The 18,465-nt window shown below is 49.2% G+C and overlaps 2 protein-coding genes across 2 annotated transcripts in view; both read right to left on the bottom strand.

Annotated features, from left to right (window-relative positions):
* Window positions 1–15,738, bottom strand: part of LOC112567315 (sialate O-acetylesterase-like) — a gene marked incomplete in the record, with an annotated part of 123,602 nt that extends 107,864 nt beyond the window's left edge. Inside the window, 1 exon segment of the mRNA XM_025243964.1 lies at window positions 15,426–15,738.
* Window positions 12,675–17,120, bottom strand: LOC112567310 (sialate O-acetylesterase-like). The gene is made up of 9 exons (XM_025243958.1): window positions 16,966–17,120; window positions 15,422–15,738; window positions 15,022–15,157; window positions 14,459–14,633; window positions 14,207–14,298; window positions 13,850–13,980; window positions 13,562–13,716; window positions 13,227–13,431; window positions 12,675–12,976 (listed from the first exon to the last, which is right to left on the bottom strand). The coding sequence occupies exons 1-9, from the start codon at window positions 17,021–17,023 to the stop codon at window positions 12,731–12,733; spliced, it is 1,515 nt and encodes a 504-aa protein (XP_025099743.1). The 5' UTR covers window positions 17,024–17,120; the 3' UTR covers window positions 12,675–12,730.
* Between the last annotated feature and the right edge of the window lie 1,345 nt (window positions 17,121–18,465).

The raw sequence follows: 18,465 nt of genomic DNA, 5'->3' as shown, positions 1-18,465 counted from the left end.
CTTTCAGTCAGGTTTTGGTGCTCTGGCCTGGGCGATGGGGGATGTTCATGCCAGAATCCCAGCCTGCCTTCAGTCAGTTGGTGCTCTGGACCTGGCATGGGGGAGTGCCATGCCAGAATCCCCAGCCCTGCCTTTCAGTCAGGTTGGTGCTCTGACCTGGCAGATGGGGGAGTGCCATGCCAGAATTCTCCCCAGCCTGCCTTTCAGTCAGTGGTGCTCGGACCTGCGATGGGGGAGGTGCCATGCCAGAATCCCAGCCCTGCCTTTCAGGCAGGTTGGTGCTTGCGACCTGGCTGAGGGGAGTGCATGCGAAATCCCCAAGCCCTGCCTTTCAGTCAGTGGTGACTCTGGACTGGCGATGGGGAGTGCCATCCAGAATCCAGCCCTGCCTTTCAGTCAGGTTGTGCTCTGGATCCCTGGCGATGGGAGGTTGCCCATGCCGAATCCCCAGCCCTGCCTGTCAGTCAGCGTTGGTGCTTCCTGGACCTGGCGATGGGGGAGTGCCATGCCAGAGAATCCCAGCCCTGCCTTTTCAGCTCAGGTTTGTGCTCTGGACTGTGCAGATGGGGGAGTGCCACCCCACCCCCGTGCCAGAATCCCCAGCCCATGCCTTTCAGTCAGGTTTGCGTGCTCTGGACTGGCGAGTTGGGGGAGGTGCCATGCCAGAATCCCAGCCCTGCCTTACAGTTCAGGTTGGTGCTCGGGACCTGAGCGATGGGGGAGGGCCAGGCAGAATCCCCAGCCCTGCCTTATCAGTACAGGTCTGGTGCTCTGGACCTGGCGCAATGGGACGTGCCATGCCAGATCCCAGCCCTGCCCTTTCAGTTCAGGTTGGTGCTCTGGACCTGCGCATATGGGTGAGTGCCATGCCCAGAATCCCAGCCCTGCCTCAGTCAGGGTTGTGCTCTGGACCTGCGCGATGGGTGAGGTGCCATGCCAGAATCCAGCCCTGCCTTTCAGTCAGTTGGTGCTCTGACCTGGCGATGGGGGAGGGTTGCCATGCCGAATCCCCAGCCCTGCCTTCAGTCAGTTGGGTTGCTCTGGAACCTGGCGATGGGGGAGGTGCCATGCCAGAATCCCCGCCCTGCCTTTCATCAGGTTGGTGTCTGGACCTGGCGATGGGGAGTGCCAGCCCAGAATCCCCAGCCCTGCCGTTCAGTCAGGTTGTGCTCTGGACTGGCGATGGGAGGTTGCCCATGCCAAGAATCCAGCCCTGCCTTTTCAGTCAGTGGGTGCTCTGACCTGGCGATGGGGGAGCGTGCCAGCCAGAATCCCCGCCCTGCCTTTTCAGGTCAGGTTGGTGCTCTGGACCTGGCGATGGGGGAGGTGCCATCCAGAATCCCCAGGCCCTGCCTTTCAGTCAGGTTGGTGCTCTGGACCTGGGTGGGGAGCGTTGCCATGCAGAATCCCCAGCCTGCCTTTCAGTCAGGTTGCAGTCTCTGGACCTGGCGAGGGGGAGGTAGCCAGCCAGAATCCCCAGCCCTGCCTTTCAGTCAGGTTGGTGCTTGGACCTTGGCGATGGGGGAGGCTGCCATGACCAGAATCCCCAGCCCTTTCCTTTCAGTCAGCGTTTGGTGCTCTGGACCCTGGCGATGGGGAGTGCCATGCCAGAGGAATCCCCAGCCCTGCCTTTCAGTCAGGTTGGTGCTTGACCTGGCGATGCGGGGAGTGCCATCGCAGAATCCAGCCCTGCCCTTCAGTCAGTTTGGTGCTCGTGGACCTGCGATTGGGGGAGTGCCATGCCAGAAGCCCCAGCCTTTAGCCTTTCAGTCAGGTGGTGCTCTGCTGGCGATGGGGAGGTGCCATGCCAGAATCCCCAGCCCTGCCTTTCAGTCAGGTTGTGCTCTGGACCTGGCGATGGCGGATGGTGCCATGCCAGAATCCCCAGCCCTGCCTTTCAGTCAGGTTGCGTGCCTGATCCTGGGATGGGGAAGGTGCCATCCAGAATCCCCAGCCCTGCCTTTTTCAGTCAGGTGTGTGCTCTACCTTCTGGCGATAGGGGAGGTGCCATGCCAGAATCCCAGCCCTGCCTGCAGTCAGGTTGGTGCTCTGGACCTGGCGATGGAGGTTGCCATCCAGAATCCCCAGCCCTGCCTTCAGTCAGGTGCGTCTCTGACCTGGCGATGGGGAGCTGCCATAGCCAGAATCCCCAGCCCTGCCTTCAAGTCAGTTGGTGCTCTGGACTGGCGATGGGGAGGTGCCTGCCAGAATCCCCAGCCCTGCCTTATCAGTCAGTTGGGTGCTCTGGATCCTGGCGATGGGGAAGGTGCCCATGCCGAATCCCCAGCCCTGCCTTCAGTCAGTGTTTGGTGCTCTGGACTGGCGATGGGGGAGGTGCCATTGCCAGAGGGGGATCCCCAGCCGCCTTTTCGTCAGGTGGTGCTCTGATGCCTGCAGAATCCCCAGTCCCTTGATGCCTGGGGATGGGTGATCCAGAAGTCGTTGTGCTCTGGAATCCATGCCAGAAATCCCACCCTGCCTTTCAGTTCAGGTTGGTGCTCTGGACCTGGCGATGGGGGAGGTGCATTGCCAGAATTCCCCATCCCAGTGGTGCAGCCACTGCCAGAATTTCATCAGTGTTGCGTCTCTGACCTCTGGCGCGATGGGGGAGTGCAAATGCTCTTCAGAATCCCAGGCCCTCCTTTCAGGGCGAATCATTCCAGAATTGCGTGCTCGGACCTCTGGAAGTGCCCTGCCTCAGCAGGTGCGATGGGGGGATCCAGTCGGCGCCGAATCCCCAGCCCTGCCTTATCTTCAGGGGGATAGGCTTGGTGCTCTGGACCATGCAAATGGCGATGTCGGGGAGTGCCAAACTCCCAGCCCTGCCAGAGTTGGTGCTCTGGCCTGCACCTATCCCCAGCCCTGCCTTGGCGAATTCGTCAGGTTTGGTGCTCCTGCAGGGACTGGCGCCCTGCCTTTCGTCAGTGTGGTGCTCTGGACCTGGCGATGGGGAGGTGCCATTGCCAGAATCCCCAGCCCTGCTTTCAGTTCAGGTTATGTTGCTGGACTGGATGGGAGGTCATGCCGCTCCCAGCCCTGCCTTCAGTCAGTTTGGTTGTCTGGACCTGGCGCATGGGGAGGATGCATGCCCAAGATCCCCACCCTGAGTCAGTTGGTGCTCTGGACCTGGCGATCGGCGAGTGCCATGCCAGATCCCAGACCTGCTTTCCGTCAGTTGGTGCTCTTGGACCTGCGATGGGGAGTGCCATGCCAGATCCCCAGACCGCCTTTCAGTCACGTTGGTGCTCTGGACCTGGCGAATATGGGGAGGGTGCCATGCAGAATCCCCAGCCCTTGCCCTTTAGTCAGTGTTGGTGCTGGACCTGGCGATGGGGGAGGGTGCCATGCCAGAATCCCCATCCCCAGCCCTGCCTTTCAGTCAGTTGGCCGACTCTCTGGACCATGCGATGGGGGGTGCCATTGCCAGAATCCCCAGCCCCTGCTTTCAGTCAGTGGTATGGTGCTCTGGACCTGCGATGGGGAGGGCCATTGGGCTTTCAGCAGGTGCATGGTGCCAGTGCAGGAATCCCCAGCCTGCTGCCTTTCAGTCAGGTGGTGCTCTGGACCTTTGGCGATGGGGCGAGGTGCGCATGCCAAGAATCCCCAGCCCTGCCCTTTCAGTCAGGTGTTGGTGCTCTGGCGCTCTGAGTGCCATGCAGATCCCCAGAGCCCTGCCTTTCAGTTTCAGGTTGGTGATGCTCTGGACCTGGGCGATGGGGGAGGTGCCATGCAGAAATCACCCAGCCCTGCCTTCAGTCAGGTTGGTGCTCTGACGAGGCGATGGGGATGGTGCCATGCCAGAATCCCCAGCCCCTGCCTCAGTCGGTTGGTTTGCTCTGACCTGCGATGGCGGCGAAGGTTTGTCTGCTTGGTGGGGGACCCTGCGCGATGCCATGCCAGAATCCCCAGCCCTGCCTTTCAGTCAGGTTGGATGCTTGGACCTGGCGATGGGGAGGTGCCAGCCAGAATCCCCAGCCCTGCCTTTCAGTCAGGTTGTGCTCTGACCTGGCGATGGGGGGGTGCCATGCCAGAATCCCCAGCCCTGCCTTTCAGTCAGGTTGGTGCTCTGGACCTGGCGATGGGAGGTGCCATGCCAGAATCCCCAGCCCTGCCTTTCAGTCAGGTTGGTGCTCTGGACGGCGATGGGGAGGTGCCATGCCAGAATCCCAGCCCTGCCTTTCAGTCAGGTTGGTGCTCTGGACCTGGCGATGGGGGAGGTGCCATGCCAGATCCCCAGCCCTGCCTTTCAGTCAGGTTGGTGCTCTGGACCTGGCGAGGGGGAGGTTGCCATGCCAGAATCCCCAGCCCTGCCTTTCAGTCAGCTTGGTGCTCTGGACCTTGGCGATGGGGGAGGTGCATGCCAGAATCCCCAGCCCTGCCTTTCAGTCAGGTTGGTGCTCTGGACCTGGCGATGGGGGAGGTGCCATGCCAGAATCCCCAGCCCTGCCTTTCAGTCAGGGTTGGTGCTCTGGACCTGGCGATGGGAGGTGCCATGCCAGAATCCCCAGCCCTGCCTTTCAGTCAGGTTGGTGCTCTGACCTGGCGATGGGGAGGTGCCATGCCAGAATCCCCAGCCCTGCCTTTCAGTCAGGTTGTGCTCTGGACCTGGCGATGGGATGGTGCATGCCAGAGATCCCCAGCCCTGCCTTTCAGTCAGGTTGGTGCTCTGGATCCTGGCGATGGGGGAGGTGCCATGCCCAGAATCCCCAGCCCTGCCTTTCATCAGGTTTGGTGCCATGCCAGAATCCCACCTGCCTTTCAGTGGACCTGGCGATGGGGAGAGTGCCATGCCAGAATCCCCAGCCCTGCCTTTCAGTCAGTGGGTGCTCTGGACCTGGCCATGGGGAGGTGCATGCAGAATCCCCAGCCCTGCCTTTCAGTCAGGTTGGTGCTCTGGACCTGGCGATGGGGAGGTGCCATGCCAGAGATCCCCAGCCCTGCCTTTTTCAGTCAGCGTTTTTGCTCTGGACCTGCTGCGATGGGGAGTGCCATGCCAGAATCCCCAGCCCTGCCTTCAGTCAGGTTGGTGCTCTGGACCTGGCGATGGGGAGTGCCATGCCAGAATCCCCAGCCCTGCCTTTCAGTCAGGTTGGTGCTCTGGACCTGGCGATGGGGAGGTGCCATGCCAGAATCCCCAGCGATGGGGAGAGTGCCAGCCAGAATCAGCCTGCCTTTCAGTCAGGTGGTGCTCTGTGTCTGGACCTGGCGATGGGGAGGTGCCATGCCAGAATCCCCAAGCCCTGCTTTCAGTCAGGTTGGTGCTCTGGACCTGGCGATGGGGGAGGTGCATGCAGAATCCAGCCCATGCCTTCCCCAGCCCTCAGTCAGGTTGCCAGTGCTCTGACCTGGCGATGGGGGAGGGGTGCCATGCCAGCAATCCCCAGCCCTGCCTTTCAGTCAGGTTGCTCTGGATGGCCATGGCGAATCCCAGCCTGGTCAGGAGGTTGCCCATGCCAGAATCCCCAGCCCTGCCTTTCAGTCAGTTGGTGCTGCTGGACCTGGCGATGGGGAGGTGCCATGCCAGAATCAGCCCGCCTTTCAGTCAGGTTGGTGCTCTGGACCTGGCGATGGAGGAAGGTTGCCATGCCAGAATTCCCCAGCCCTGCCTTTCAGTCAGGTTGGTGGTGCTCTGGACCTGGCGATGGGGGAGGTTGGGGGAGGTGCCATGCAGATCAGAATGGCAGGTGCCAGCCAGATCCCAGCCCTGCCTTTCAGTCAGGTGTGCACCTGGCGATCATCCAGTCCCAGCCCTGCCTTTCAGTCAGTTGGTGCGACCTGGCGATGGGGAGGTGCCATGCCAGAATCCCCAGCCTGCCTTTCAGTCAGGTTGTGCCTGGACCTGGCGATTGCAGGTGCATGCCAAATCCCCAGCCCTGCCTTTCAGTCAGGTTGGTGCTCTGGAGGTTGGTGCCTGTGCCGCCCACCCTGCCTTTCAGTCAGGTTGGTGCTCGGATGGGGCGCATGGGGAGGTGCCATGCCAGAATCCCCAGCCCTGCCTTTCAGTCAGGTTGGTGCTCTGGACCTGCATGGGGAGGTGCCATGCCAGAATCCCCAGCAGTCAGGACCTGCGTGGAGAAGGTGCCATAGCCAGAATCCCCAGCCTGCCTTTCAGTCAGTTGGTGCTCGGACTGCGACTGGGGAAGTGGCTGCCAGGCCCTGCCTTTCAGTCAGTCAGTTGGTGCTCTGGACTGGCGATGGGGGAGGTGCCATGCCAGAATCCCCAGCCCTGCCTTTCAGTCAGGTTGGTGCTCTGGACCTGGCGATGGGGGAGGTGCCATGCCAGAATCCCAGCCCTGCCTTTCGTCAGGTTGGTGCTCTGGACCTGGCGATGGGGAGGTGCCATGCCAGAATCCCCAGCCCTGCCTTTCATCAGGTTGGTGCTCTGGACCTGGCGATGGGGAGGTGCATGCCAGAATCCCAGCCCTGCCTTTCAGTCAGGTTTGGTGCTCTTGGCACCTGGCGATGGCGAGGGGAGTGCATGCCAGAATCTCCAGCCTGCCTTTCAGTCAGGTTGGTGCTCTGGACCTGGCGATGGGGAGGTGCCATGCCAGAATCCCCAGCCCTGCCTTTCAGTCAGGTTGGGTGCTCTGGACCTGGCGATGGGGGAGGTGCCATGCAGAATCCCAGCCCTGCCTTTCAGTCAGGTTGGTGCTCTGGACCTGGCGATGGGGGAGGTGCCATGCCAGAATCCCCAGCCCTGCCTTCCATCACCCCTTCCAGCCAGTAAAGCTAGGGTAAAACTAGGCCGACTCCCCACCCATCAGGGAGGACAGGGCTGGGATCTCATGCAATAAGTAGGATGATAGTGACCGATCTGCCTTCCAGCCCGGTGGTGGTGCTCTTGCCCAGTGGTAAAGCTAGGCCGACTCCCCACCCCGGCCTTCCAGCCCGGTGCCACAAGAACACAAGCGCAAGAAAACATTGACTAATACCCAATAAAAGTAAGATGGTAGATGTTTTCTGTTTTGGCATCTTTTAGTAATATCAGTAATAATAATACTGATTATTGATATAGCGCTTCTTCCCACCATTAAATGTCTTAAATTATTAGGTTCATTAAATTTTCCCTCTGGGATGTAATCACGAAGATCATTTCTCTTACTATGTAAGCCTGTCGAAGTTTATTATTTACATTTTCTGTTTAGAAAAAAGATTGAATCCCAAACAAGTTATTAGTCCAATAGTCTCTTTGATAAATGGTTCATTTTTTATTAAAGACCTGGGTGTAGTATTTGCTTTGCTGGATGTGTACAGCACAGTCTTCCGCCGCCTTTGACCAGTCGGAAATGGCTGTGCCACTGGAAACAATAACTGGACTTCTAAAATCTGACAACAGTCCGGCTGGTAATCCTCCCTCGCCCCTCACCATCTGACTTCACCCTTTACCCCTGCTGACTCCGCTTCCTGCTGCTTCCTTCGCCGCGTGGGCAGGGAGGGGTCAGCGGTGCTGGCCCCCCATGCCATCAGCCCCTCGCCGCCTGGACAGGGCTGGGCCACTGGAGCATGCCCTCCTGCCATCAGGGAGACAGGGCTGGACATCATGCAATAAGTAGGATGCTAGTGACCGATCTGACGCACCTCACGTGGTCTGACGTGAAGATGGAGGGGTGTAGAGGCAGCTTAGTCCATGCGATTGTACACAAAGCGCTGAACAATATTTTTTATTATATCCCAGAGAGAAATAGAGATTAATAACCTAGGCAGCAGTTTGTTTTTAAATTTTTGGAGACTTGTCGAGGTCATTATGTACAGATAAAATGTCAAGGACTAACCAACGGTTCGATTTTCATAACCTGTTAATCTGGTTTTTCACCCCAGAAAACACGTTCTGTCCTCGTCTGATCCGTCGGTATTTAGAGGTTTTCTTACCCACCCCTATCCCCACTCACTCTACAGTCCTGAATTCACACCCTACCCGTGTGCACTACCCATCCACCCTGCCTCCACCCGTAACACTCCGATCAACGTGCAAGGAAGAGGTAATTGAAGCCATGACATTTCCTGTGCAGTCGCTGCTCGATGTTTATGAAGGCTACAGAAACTTGAGATGAACGGTTTTTTAAAACAGTTTTTTTCTGACATTATAAAGTAAAGGTGAGGTCATGGTCTATTCGCAGTTTCAGTGTAAACCACGACGCGCGAGAAGGTATGAAATATTTTTGATCTGACCTGGCCCTGTACACCACACTCTGTTCTCGGAATGTAGAACTAATGGATTTTTTTTCCACGTCATGTAAAGGAAAAAGCTACATGCGTGAATACAGTTAGAAGAGAATGACATATATGATTTTGACATATTTCCGATGTGGTTTCTCCGAATTAGTAAAATCATCAGACCCATGAATTTAGTCATAGGGTTGCAAGCAGTTCGTTTGCAATAACTTGCTCGGGCTTGGACATAACATTTTTTAAACACAAGATTGCAGTGTTCATACAGATAACATTTCATAAAATTTCTCTCTCTCTAGGTCTGTGTGTCTCACTGTCCCGGGAAAAAGTCTTATTACAAACTTATGTCTTTTCGGAGGTCCACGGTGATTCTAACGGTGAGTTACATATGTCGTGAACCTCGGAGAATGAGGATGCGAAGATGGTGAGAGGGTCGTAATTGCCGCTGTCTTGGGCTGATTATATTCTCGATACCTCTGCCATCTCACGCCGACATGAGTACGCGAAAGCACACTAAATTACTAGTAATGAACCAATCTCATTCCAAACCTCCAGCGTACATACTCATTAACAAACTCAAGGCAATTTAGAGTATCAAGAAAATAATTAATAATCGAAGGATTTTACACATCAGTTTACACAACAAAAAACAAAAAAAAAACATCATAATTTCAGAATTCTACTTCTGGCTGTTTTCTAGTAGTCCCGTTACAGTTCATTATGGCGAGTCCTTAACTACTGCACACATCACTCGTTTGTCTCTTCCCACGTGGAGGGCCCTACGATGTTCTCTACGTCCTGGAATCCGTTGATATCTCCTCAAGGATCACCCTATCCCATGATTGGTCAAGCATACTACACACTCACTTCCAACTATTCTGCTACATAGCTACATCCAGTCTCTACCTAACTAACACCTGACAGACAGGCGATCACTTTGACTTACCACTGACCACTATACCCTCCTTTCTTACCCTCCTCTTACCAGTAACGGGATCTGTCACTGTGGTGCTTCCCTGCTTCCTATTCTCTACCTGTGTCCAGTCGGTCGCAATAATAACGAGTGCTGTTGTACTGCACTAAATGTATATCGTAGCCATACAATTAACGGGTGTTCACCTTCGGTCACTGCTGGTCTCTCCCTCTGTGAGAGATCTCTTGTAGAGAAAACTGCAGTTTCACATGACGACCTCACCCTTGCCCTAGGTACATCCTCACGGAAGCAGCCAGCAACTCCTAGGGGAGATAAACGCTGGCGAGACCATCCTGGCTTTTGAACATCCTAATAATAATAATTTATATAACGCATACTCACACTCCCACAGAGCATGCTCTTAGCAATTATGAACAAGAACGTGGGCAACATACGAGGGACAAAACAACAAACAAACATGTGCCGCCAAAGGGTGACCGCTGTTTCACGGAGGTAACGCCATCTTAACAGACAGTCTACCCACAGTTACCCATCCCATCTTATGATAGTCCGTTTAACAGCGCGTTCACACGACTAGTACAGGGAGCAGAAGTGTGACATCAGCACTACAGCCCTATTCCTAGTTCTCTCGTGACAACATAGTTGACTTTTTAAAAAAATGGTCGATACTGGGGGACCCTGGCTGCAATAATTGCATTTATTTATTTATTCAGCCATTTTTTATGCACACTGTCATCTTTTTCCAGGCTTATATCCCCACAAACACAAAGGTTTTGAAATTGTCTTCTGCTTTAGAAAGAATTTTGTGGGATCAACTTCTTTGTGTTCGTGGCCGTCAGCCTGAATCGGACCGGAGAGCAGCGCATTTCAGATTTTTCTTGTCGTCTGGTTATCATTTCGTCCCCAGCTTGAAAGATCCGACCCTTGTGACAGTTCTGAACCCGTTCCGTGGTAATTAACAGATGTTCAAAATGTTTGATGCTGTTCGAATTATGTTCAGACCTTCACAAAGGAGAAAAAGCAAAGCAAAAATTCCTTTGTCAAACCTAGTTAGTCCCATAAAGTGTGATGCAGCTAAACCCAAGTCTAGTTAGTCCAACAACGCGTGATGTAGCGGAACCCTGTGTAGTAGACGAGTGTGGAGGAAAGCACGTCAGCAGTCTCCTCAGTTTACCGAACCGGCAATTTCTCAAGATTTACTACCGTTAGATAATTATGTTCCTTTGACCTGCGTGTTTGTTGGGGGAGGTGGTTAGACGAAGCAGGACATGGTCTGGCCTTTGATAGAGGCACCAAGTTAAAAAAATGTTGAATTCTTGTTTGTCCTGATAATGACTCTTTAAATGTAGCAATGGCTAGTCCGATCATAACAGTCTTCATGATCACAAACATCACCATAACTAAATCAATACAACAAATCACAAACAAACCATCTCAAAGTTGTTTATTTTTTCAATAAAAGTTCGTTGGTCTGTAGGCATTGGCGGACTTCTCAAATCAGACAGGTTTCCCCGAGTTAATCTCCTTACTCTATGGAAACTGTTCAAACAAAAGTAAGAAGTGCTTTAGTGTTGTTTTTAACCGGGAAAAAAAATTGGACGCAGGTTCGACCAAGTGTGATCAAGTTCCAACATAAGCATCATGTAAAAACTTTGCCCAAACCTTCGTCCATTTTTTCAGGGGAGTATGATTCAAGTCTTAAGTCATTAAAAATGTCGGACGATTGGTGTCATAGTTCTGTGTCATTATCAGACTTTCAAGCTGCCAATGAAATCGTTTGCAATTATTGAAGCTGCAGTGGACCCATACACCATAATCGTGCCAATCGTGATATAAACTCTAATTTCTTAGTCTTCCAGACTTCCAAACTTGATAATATATAACCAAAGAATATTAGCTGCATAATTATAACATTCATATAAAATGGCGATTCTTTTCGTCTTTTGAATACAAATTTACGCACGTTCAAAAAAAAATATATATATATACTGATTAAGAAAGCGATCCTGTTTCGCGGCCCTACCTGATATTGTTATTCTTTTTTTTTTTTTTTTTTCTGGCGGCGGAAGAAGCTGGCCTCTCCTCTCGCCGCCACTTGGCCCGGCGGTTGTAGAACCACGTCTGGAAGGAAGAACCACAACATTAAAATATGAACTATGAACTTCATCTCTACTTTAAATGTATTGTCGTTGATTTCACGGTTTGTGTCAAGAGGTTAGTCAAGTACGAAATGCAATAACAGTTTATTTAACGCTGAAAACGAATGTAGTACTTTGTGAGAAAAAAGGTTTAATTCGAATGTACTTGCCACAGATTTTTATATTTTATAAACAAAATCTGGCAATGTGCGATTCTCACTGAACTCTATGCAAATCCATGCCTCTTGTGTGATTCTAGCCAAACAGGAATACTGTCTCTCCTCTACGGGAAGGTCGCGCTAAGCTTCGTTTAAATACGTTGACATCTTTAAAAACAAGTTACCAGTGGCTCTAAGCTTGAATAGCGACTATACACAGCAAAGTCTGATATTATCACGGGTGTAATGACCGAATTTCAATATTCTGGAATATGTTTTTCATTTTAGAACATATTTAATTGCTGTCCTTAATATGGATGCGTTTATTTAATATGTAACTGCAAGTACAAGTCCTTATGCGCAGAAAATTGGGTTGAATATTTTTAAGATAATGTCTAAAATACACAAGCCTGCTCAGTTTGTAACCTTGGACTGTTAAGAAGTACTACATTGAATTCTGAACAATGATCTGTTGTCTCAGTCAGCACAACAAGAGATAATGGAATTAAAGAGAAAGATAAGCGTTTGGGGTTCAAGGCTTGATGTCAGGGAGCAGCTGTTTTAGTGATACAATTGTATCCTAGATACTGCTTGATAATATTTGGTTGTTCTAAGAGAATAAGTCAGCTGTTTAGACCTTCATTTATATGTGTCTTGCATTCTATAACCTCCTTCTCTGTTTCCTGAAAACTCAGACCTTCAACATTTGAGAGATTCTTCAAAACTCTTTTTGAAATGGTCGGTGCTGATGTTTTTAAATGAAGGGGCTTAGAGATTTCAATTCATAAAATTTCATAAATGTGCTGCAAGTTTTGGTTTTACTGTAGCTCTTCCCTTTCGGAAGTCATTTTGAAATGCGCGTTCTTCCAGGCAGCATGAAGACCCACTTGGTTCACTCTGTCCACATAATGAATCAACTCTGGCTCCCATTTCTTTTCAGTCATTCTCTTCTAATTCGTTCAATTATCCATCCCCTGGGTACAAAGCATTTAAAAGAAAAAGCTGTACAATCACAGCCAGATGTTTTCTTCTATTGCGATATTTCTAATGACCGCGCCAAAGAAAAATATCTATTTTTGAGATAAAGTTTGCAAGAAAAAGATTTGCTTCTCAAATCAGAATGCGTCTTCATGCCACAGTTTGCATACCAGATAACACTATAATCGTTTCAATAAATTGTTGTTGGTCGTCAGGGTTGAGAGGTCAAACGCACAATGTCGTTTATTAATAACGTCCATTCGTTCATGTCTTCCTTACAAATAAACAGAACAGATGTCAGGCAGACAGGATTTAATCACAGTTTAGATATGACGGTTGCGGATGGTGTTTTTTTAAGCGGGTAGCGTGTTGGTGAGGTATGGGGGAGCGGGTAGGCTGCTGTCGGCGGCGTAGATGGCGCACTGTTTGAGGTTACAGGGACTTTCTCGCCACGCGTAGCGCAGACCCAGCACCTTGTTGGCGTTGCAGCCGGAAGCGGCAATGGTCACGTGGGAGCCTTGGTGGCTTGTGATTGGTGCATCAACCCAATATGTTCCGTGCTCGGCACAGCTGTGGGCATTCGCTCCACCGCAGCAGATCTTAAAGGCAAAGAAACAAGAAAAAACAAATCAGGCATAAGTTTAGGTAAGGAGGGCCTTATCAGAGTTTTCCCTTGATTCAGAAGTTAAAATAAAAAAAGTTCACTGATCAAAGCAAAGCGTTAAGGTTAGACTAAAATTAACCTTGTTCTCTTCGTGAAAATTTGAGCAGAGGTTTTTGGCAGAGAATTTCAACAAGTAAAGAAAACTAAATCTTTTGGTCTTATTTCGTCTGATCATTCCTTCTTACATCGAATCCCTTCGTGTTTCTGATGTCCAGCGATGTTCGTCCATTGTTATACTCGATGGTTATCGTCCTCTGGGCGCCAGAACCGGTCACGTGGAACTGTGTGGGGAACGGTCCCTGGAACGCGACGTCACTGTGACCGTAGGCCACGTTGAGTGCTCCTAGCACCAGGCGCTGGGCGACATCTTGCTTGTAGCGAGGATGGATGCTGGTTAGTAGAAGAGAGAAGATCCCAAGGTGCTTTACAAGTTTTAAAAGCTTTAAATTACTGTAATATAAAGAGAGCCTTAGGAGATAATGCTCTCTCTTACTCAAATATGGCAAGGATCGTTACTCACGGATCGTAAGGTGAGGTAAAGTCTGGCAAGTCCATAGCTACAGCCATGAAGGAACGGGGTTGGTCGGGGTTCGGGGCGTAACCGTGACCCCCGGTCTGTGCCCAGCGCAGGACAGGAAACGCTCCCACATCCTGGGAGTTGTGGTAGCCCGCCAGCTGTAAAAACGCTGCGTTTCAAGGCAATGTGCAGATGCAAAGAGTCGTTGTAAGAGTATGTAAAGAGTCGTTTATATACTGTCTAAAGTGAATGATAAAAGATCTGAAAAAAATAATGCCGCGTTCCATTTACCTGAACGTAGCCGAAGGGAAAGTTTTGTGACGTTTCTCCCATGGACTGCTGGTTGAACTCTGACCTCCAGGTGCTGATCAACTGCTTCATCTGACATGAGTAAATGTCTGTCTGGTCCCAGTTAGATTCCCCTGTGTGGCCAAAGACAACTGGTTCATTTAGCAATCAGCATTTTCTAAACAGAGCTATTTTGTGGTAGCTTCCAGAAGATTCTTTGAAGATCGCGTATCAGTGTCAGGATAAAGTGAACGAAAATAAAATAATAATAAATCTCTAAGCTTCTTACAGGCCAAAAAAATCCTTCGCGTCTATATTTTAATTAAATGTAACAACACTGAAGTAGGCTCCGTGTCTGACCTTGGTACCAGAGTGCCCCGAAGATGGTCATACTGAGTAGTGGGCGAATCATTCCATTCCAGATCACAAGCTTGCTCTGTGGACAGCAAGACCTGCAAAACGAATAGGACTTGTATACCATTACCAGAGCGTACTTTCTTTCTAGTTCTTTAGAGCATTTTAAAACGCTAAGTTTGTGATTTGCATATGCAAACTTTTAAAATTGTGTTTAGTGTACATGAATGTACGTAAATACAGAAAAAGATTTCTTACTGTTCCTGCTGGGTGTGGTGTATAGCGGGACAGGCGTTAATGGCTTCTGGGGGAGACCAGGCCTCGATGGTGGTGCCTCCCCATGATGCTTCAACGAGGCCGATGGGATACTTCAGGTGAGGCTGCAGGTACTCCGCGAACAGCCAGCACACGGCGGAGAACGACTGAACACTCTCTGGAATGTTGGGAAAAAAATCTTGGTCTTATGCTCCACAGGTTGTTAAGTCTTGTAACATTTAAAAGTTCGTTTTCATGACCGTTGACTGTACGACGGAAATTAAAATTCTGGCTTCAGAGATTGATTTCGTGAAAAAATTATCAGGTTAGATGACGAAGTCATAATAACTTCTTGATGATGGCAAACGATAAGGGAAAAGATTTCATGTGCAAACATAATCCTACAATATCAACTGTTAGTTTTGTGTTGTCTGGTCAAATGTACGAAATCTGAGAACGGTGTTGTTGATTCAATGGCTGTCGGGGAATCGGGAGTGAGACAAGTGAGCTGAAGTGAAAATATTTGATGTTTTCTCAGTTTGAGCAGGATTGGAGCGCCCACGTACGAGGGTTAGGGAGACTCCAGCCCTGGGCCACAATGAGGTTGTCCAGAGGCGTGTTGGACTTTTGGTGCTGGGCTTTGAAGAAGCGGATGGTTGGGAACTGGCTGACCTTTTGCAACTCCGCACCGGAGTTCATTACCTGACATAAACAAGCATATATTCTAATGCTGAAAACTCTCCAGTTCCATAGCTTGGCACGTAATACATTGTAATTTACAGGACCGAATTCAGTGTGGGTGACCACAGTTTTAAAAAACAAAACATAAAGAAAATCATTGTCATTGTCCAGCAAAGGATAAAATCGTTCTTCAGTAACGCCAAATAAATTCGTTGATTAACATAAACAGAAGGAATGAATAAATATTATGTATGTAAATAAAAGGCAAACAAGCTGTCTGCTTACCTGATTCATTTGAAACTCCATGTTGCTCTGCCCAGAGCACAGCCACACGTCCCCGAAGAGCACGTCGTTGAGAGTGACCTGTCCCTCGCTGGAGCTGACCCTGATGACGAAAGGTCCGGCTTCTGTCACAGCAGGCAGCTTCACCTTCCACTTGCCGCTGTGAACCTGACCTGTGACCGGTGACCCATGACCCACGATCTGGGCAGTGACGGTGTCGCCCTCTCTCGTCGCTGTTCCAGTGAGGACAGCTCGCTGGGGACCACGCTGCAGGACCATGTGGTCGCCATAGTAATTGGACAGGTGTAACGCCCCCTCACCTGATCCAAACACAGTAATTAACCATTTAATTTATCTCTTTTCTTCGTGAAATTCCCCATCTCTCTCTCTCTGTTTCCCTCTGTAAATGTGATTCATGTTTGGGCACTCGTCTACAAAGTCTACAAGCTCCAAGGCATTGTTTGTAATATATAATAAGTTAATTCTCATAAAATAGTCAAGATAGAGTTTCCATGGGACAGTTATAACTCGCAACTCAAACACCAACAAACTGGGACACTCCTCCCATACCTACCTTAACCCTCGTGTCTCCTCTTACTTTTCATTTCCCTCCCTAACCCTCTATCCCCCAGACCCCATCTCTTCATTGTGGGAGTCAAGAGAGTGGACACTTTAGGAAGAAAATTTCACTCCAAACACAACAACAACAGCGAGACGACAGGAGGGTAGTGAGTGAAACACTCCCTTGTCACCACTGCAGTGAAAAGGTCCTGGGTTCAAATCTCTTCTCGGAACATTGTACTTGTGTTGCTTGTTGGCAAAGTTGGTGGTTGGGGATTTTCTCCGGGTACTCCGGTTTCATGACCCTTCCATCACTCTCTCCCAAATAGTGCAAAATCGCCTCAAAGCGGAAATATTTTTCTGCAGTGAACACCAGAAGGCATCTGGGGATGGTTTCCATACGTGACACGTGTTCATAGTCGAGGGTTTCCTCCTGCTACACCTTAACCCATTATATACACATTCATTTTGTTTTTCGTAATTTAACAATCACTAATATCTTATGTCCAAACAAATAAACTTTCTCATGGCCTTTTCTGAACACCATATTTACCGGAAATAATTCATGAATAATTGCAATTCTTTTCAAGATCATTGCTTGTCTGTTGTGTTTTCTTTTGTGCTCGGGGACAATCTTTGAGTGTTCCATATGGCCGCTGGCGTCAGTGAGGAAAATTGAAAGAAGAATGTCTCTCCGACATCAACGAGTCCTAAAGGAGACTTCTTTAATGGAAGTGAACAGAAACACGGTTGGACGAAACCAGATGACGAACACTTTATGGCGAGTGAAAAGAAAATGGCAAAAATAAAACAAGCAAATAAACAAAGCTCAGCCACCCTTGTGAGTTGTGCTCTTGTGGGGGCGAGATGGAAGTTAAGAAATGTGCTGCTGTTAATTCTGAAAGTTTTAAGCACGAGGTTCGTTCTTCTGTAATGCTTTCGATTAAAAGAAAAGAAGAAAAAATACCGAAGAGGAAAGGACTTACTCAGACCGCCGAGAAGGCAGACGAAAAATCCCGTTAAGATGAATTCCGATAAGAACATCCTGTCTTCAGGGTGACTGCTTGATTGGTGCAAGAAAGTCTGTCTGGACCCTTTTATATCTGAACGATATCTGTTCTCAGGCCTTGTTCTCCAAATTTTGACCCAGCGGCTGCGTGCGAGGAGAACACGAAGAAGGGGTCGGCAACGGGGGTGTAAAATTTTAAATCACGTGGTGTCGTTTGAGAGAAGGAGAGAGGGAGAAAGTGTGGTCTGTAAAACTAGTCGTGTATACACGTCTGTGTCTGATGCATGTGTGTAATCTACGTGGAACTAATGTGTGTGTGTGTCAGAACAATTATTTCTAGCGGTGCCAGTGTCATGTACTCAGAAATCCGCCTGAACAATGATATTATATGTAAGTATAATATCAAAAAGGGCGGTTCCGTGCCTCGAACTTCGCCCGGCACACCTTCCCTGAACTTCGTATGCGCCATGTTTAAAATCAACCGTGTTATTCAAATAAACTGTAATGCTCAGTAATGCTGCAGTATACAAAACTGCCCCTCCCTCCCACACACACACATACACACGCGCGTGTCCATGAAAGCGCACGAAGACACACTGTGTGCCGGTGTTTTTTTGTTTTTGTTTTTACTTTCTTTCTTTTTTTTTAGCTGCATCACTTTCGAAATGTGCGGCAAAGTTTAGAAGCGTTATTCTTATGATGCTACCCGTAAGTCAAATTTGAAAACCAGCCCAATATTTGTGGTTGTGTAGGCATGGGATTCACCGATCGAAGATGTTCTAGAAGAAATTACGATTTGAGGACTTTATATATTTTATCTTTTTTATTTCAATAATATGCACACATCATAAATATTGATATACAGATATACACCAGTAAACATCAAGCCAGAAATGATACACATGAAAAATACAATATTTAACAGGAAAATGGAAAGAAACCCAACAGGAAGACAGAATAACAAACAAACCATATACAAGGCACCCAGTCACTTTAACCAGCAAAAACAAGCCATTCAACACAGTGTATGTGTGTGTGTCCGTGTGCACACTTCCCGGTCAAGATCAAGCAACTGCGAGAGAAGCAAAGCTCGTTACCAGTGTCAACCTATTTGTGGCTCTCTACCAGAACAACAGTACCCCAACACACAGTAATTCAAAACATTTTATCTTTCTGGATTCCACCTCTTAAGAACATTTTCTTCGTCTTTCTATATTACACGTTTCATGGACGATATTTAGACATCAGCTCGATCTTTACATATTACATAACAACTGATTTTTGTTCAGTGTAGGGATATTTACAAAGTTTTAGTTACCAGTTTGCATTTGAGACATTCGTTTAAAAATTCGTTCTATACTGTTTGAATTGTTGTTATAAACTTATTCATCTATGTACATTTTAGCTTTTTAACCAATACAGCGTACCTGGTAGCAGGTACTTTTTAACTTCTATTTACAAACTGCATTTGCTTAGA

Source organism: Pomacea canaliculata, linkage group LG6 (genome assembly GCF_003073045.1).
Source record: "Pomacea canaliculata isolate SZHN2017 linkage group LG6, ASM307304v1, whole genome shotgun sequence".
Classification (NCBI taxonomy): Eukaryota; Metazoa; Mollusca; class Gastropoda; order Architaenioglossa; family Ampullariidae; genus Pomacea; species Pomacea canaliculata.
The sequence above is the reverse complement of the archived record's forward strand: the minus strand, read 5'-3'. Positions and strand labels throughout refer to the sequence as shown.

Bases quoted from the DNA above. Each gene is read 5' to 3' on its own strand.
- LOC112567310 (XM_025243958.1), bottom strand. From the start codon at position 17,023: ATGTTCTTATCGGAATTCATCTTAACGGGATTTTTCGTCTGCCTTCTC. The intron at 13,717-13,849 runs GTAAATGGAACG...GCGTTTTTACAG, and splicing joins TTCCCTTCGGCTACGTTCAG to CTGGCGGGCTACCACAACTC. The intron at 13,432-13,561 runs GTGAGTAACGAT...TCTACTAACCAG, and splicing joins TTTACCTCACCTTACGATCC to CATCCATCCTCGCTACAAGC.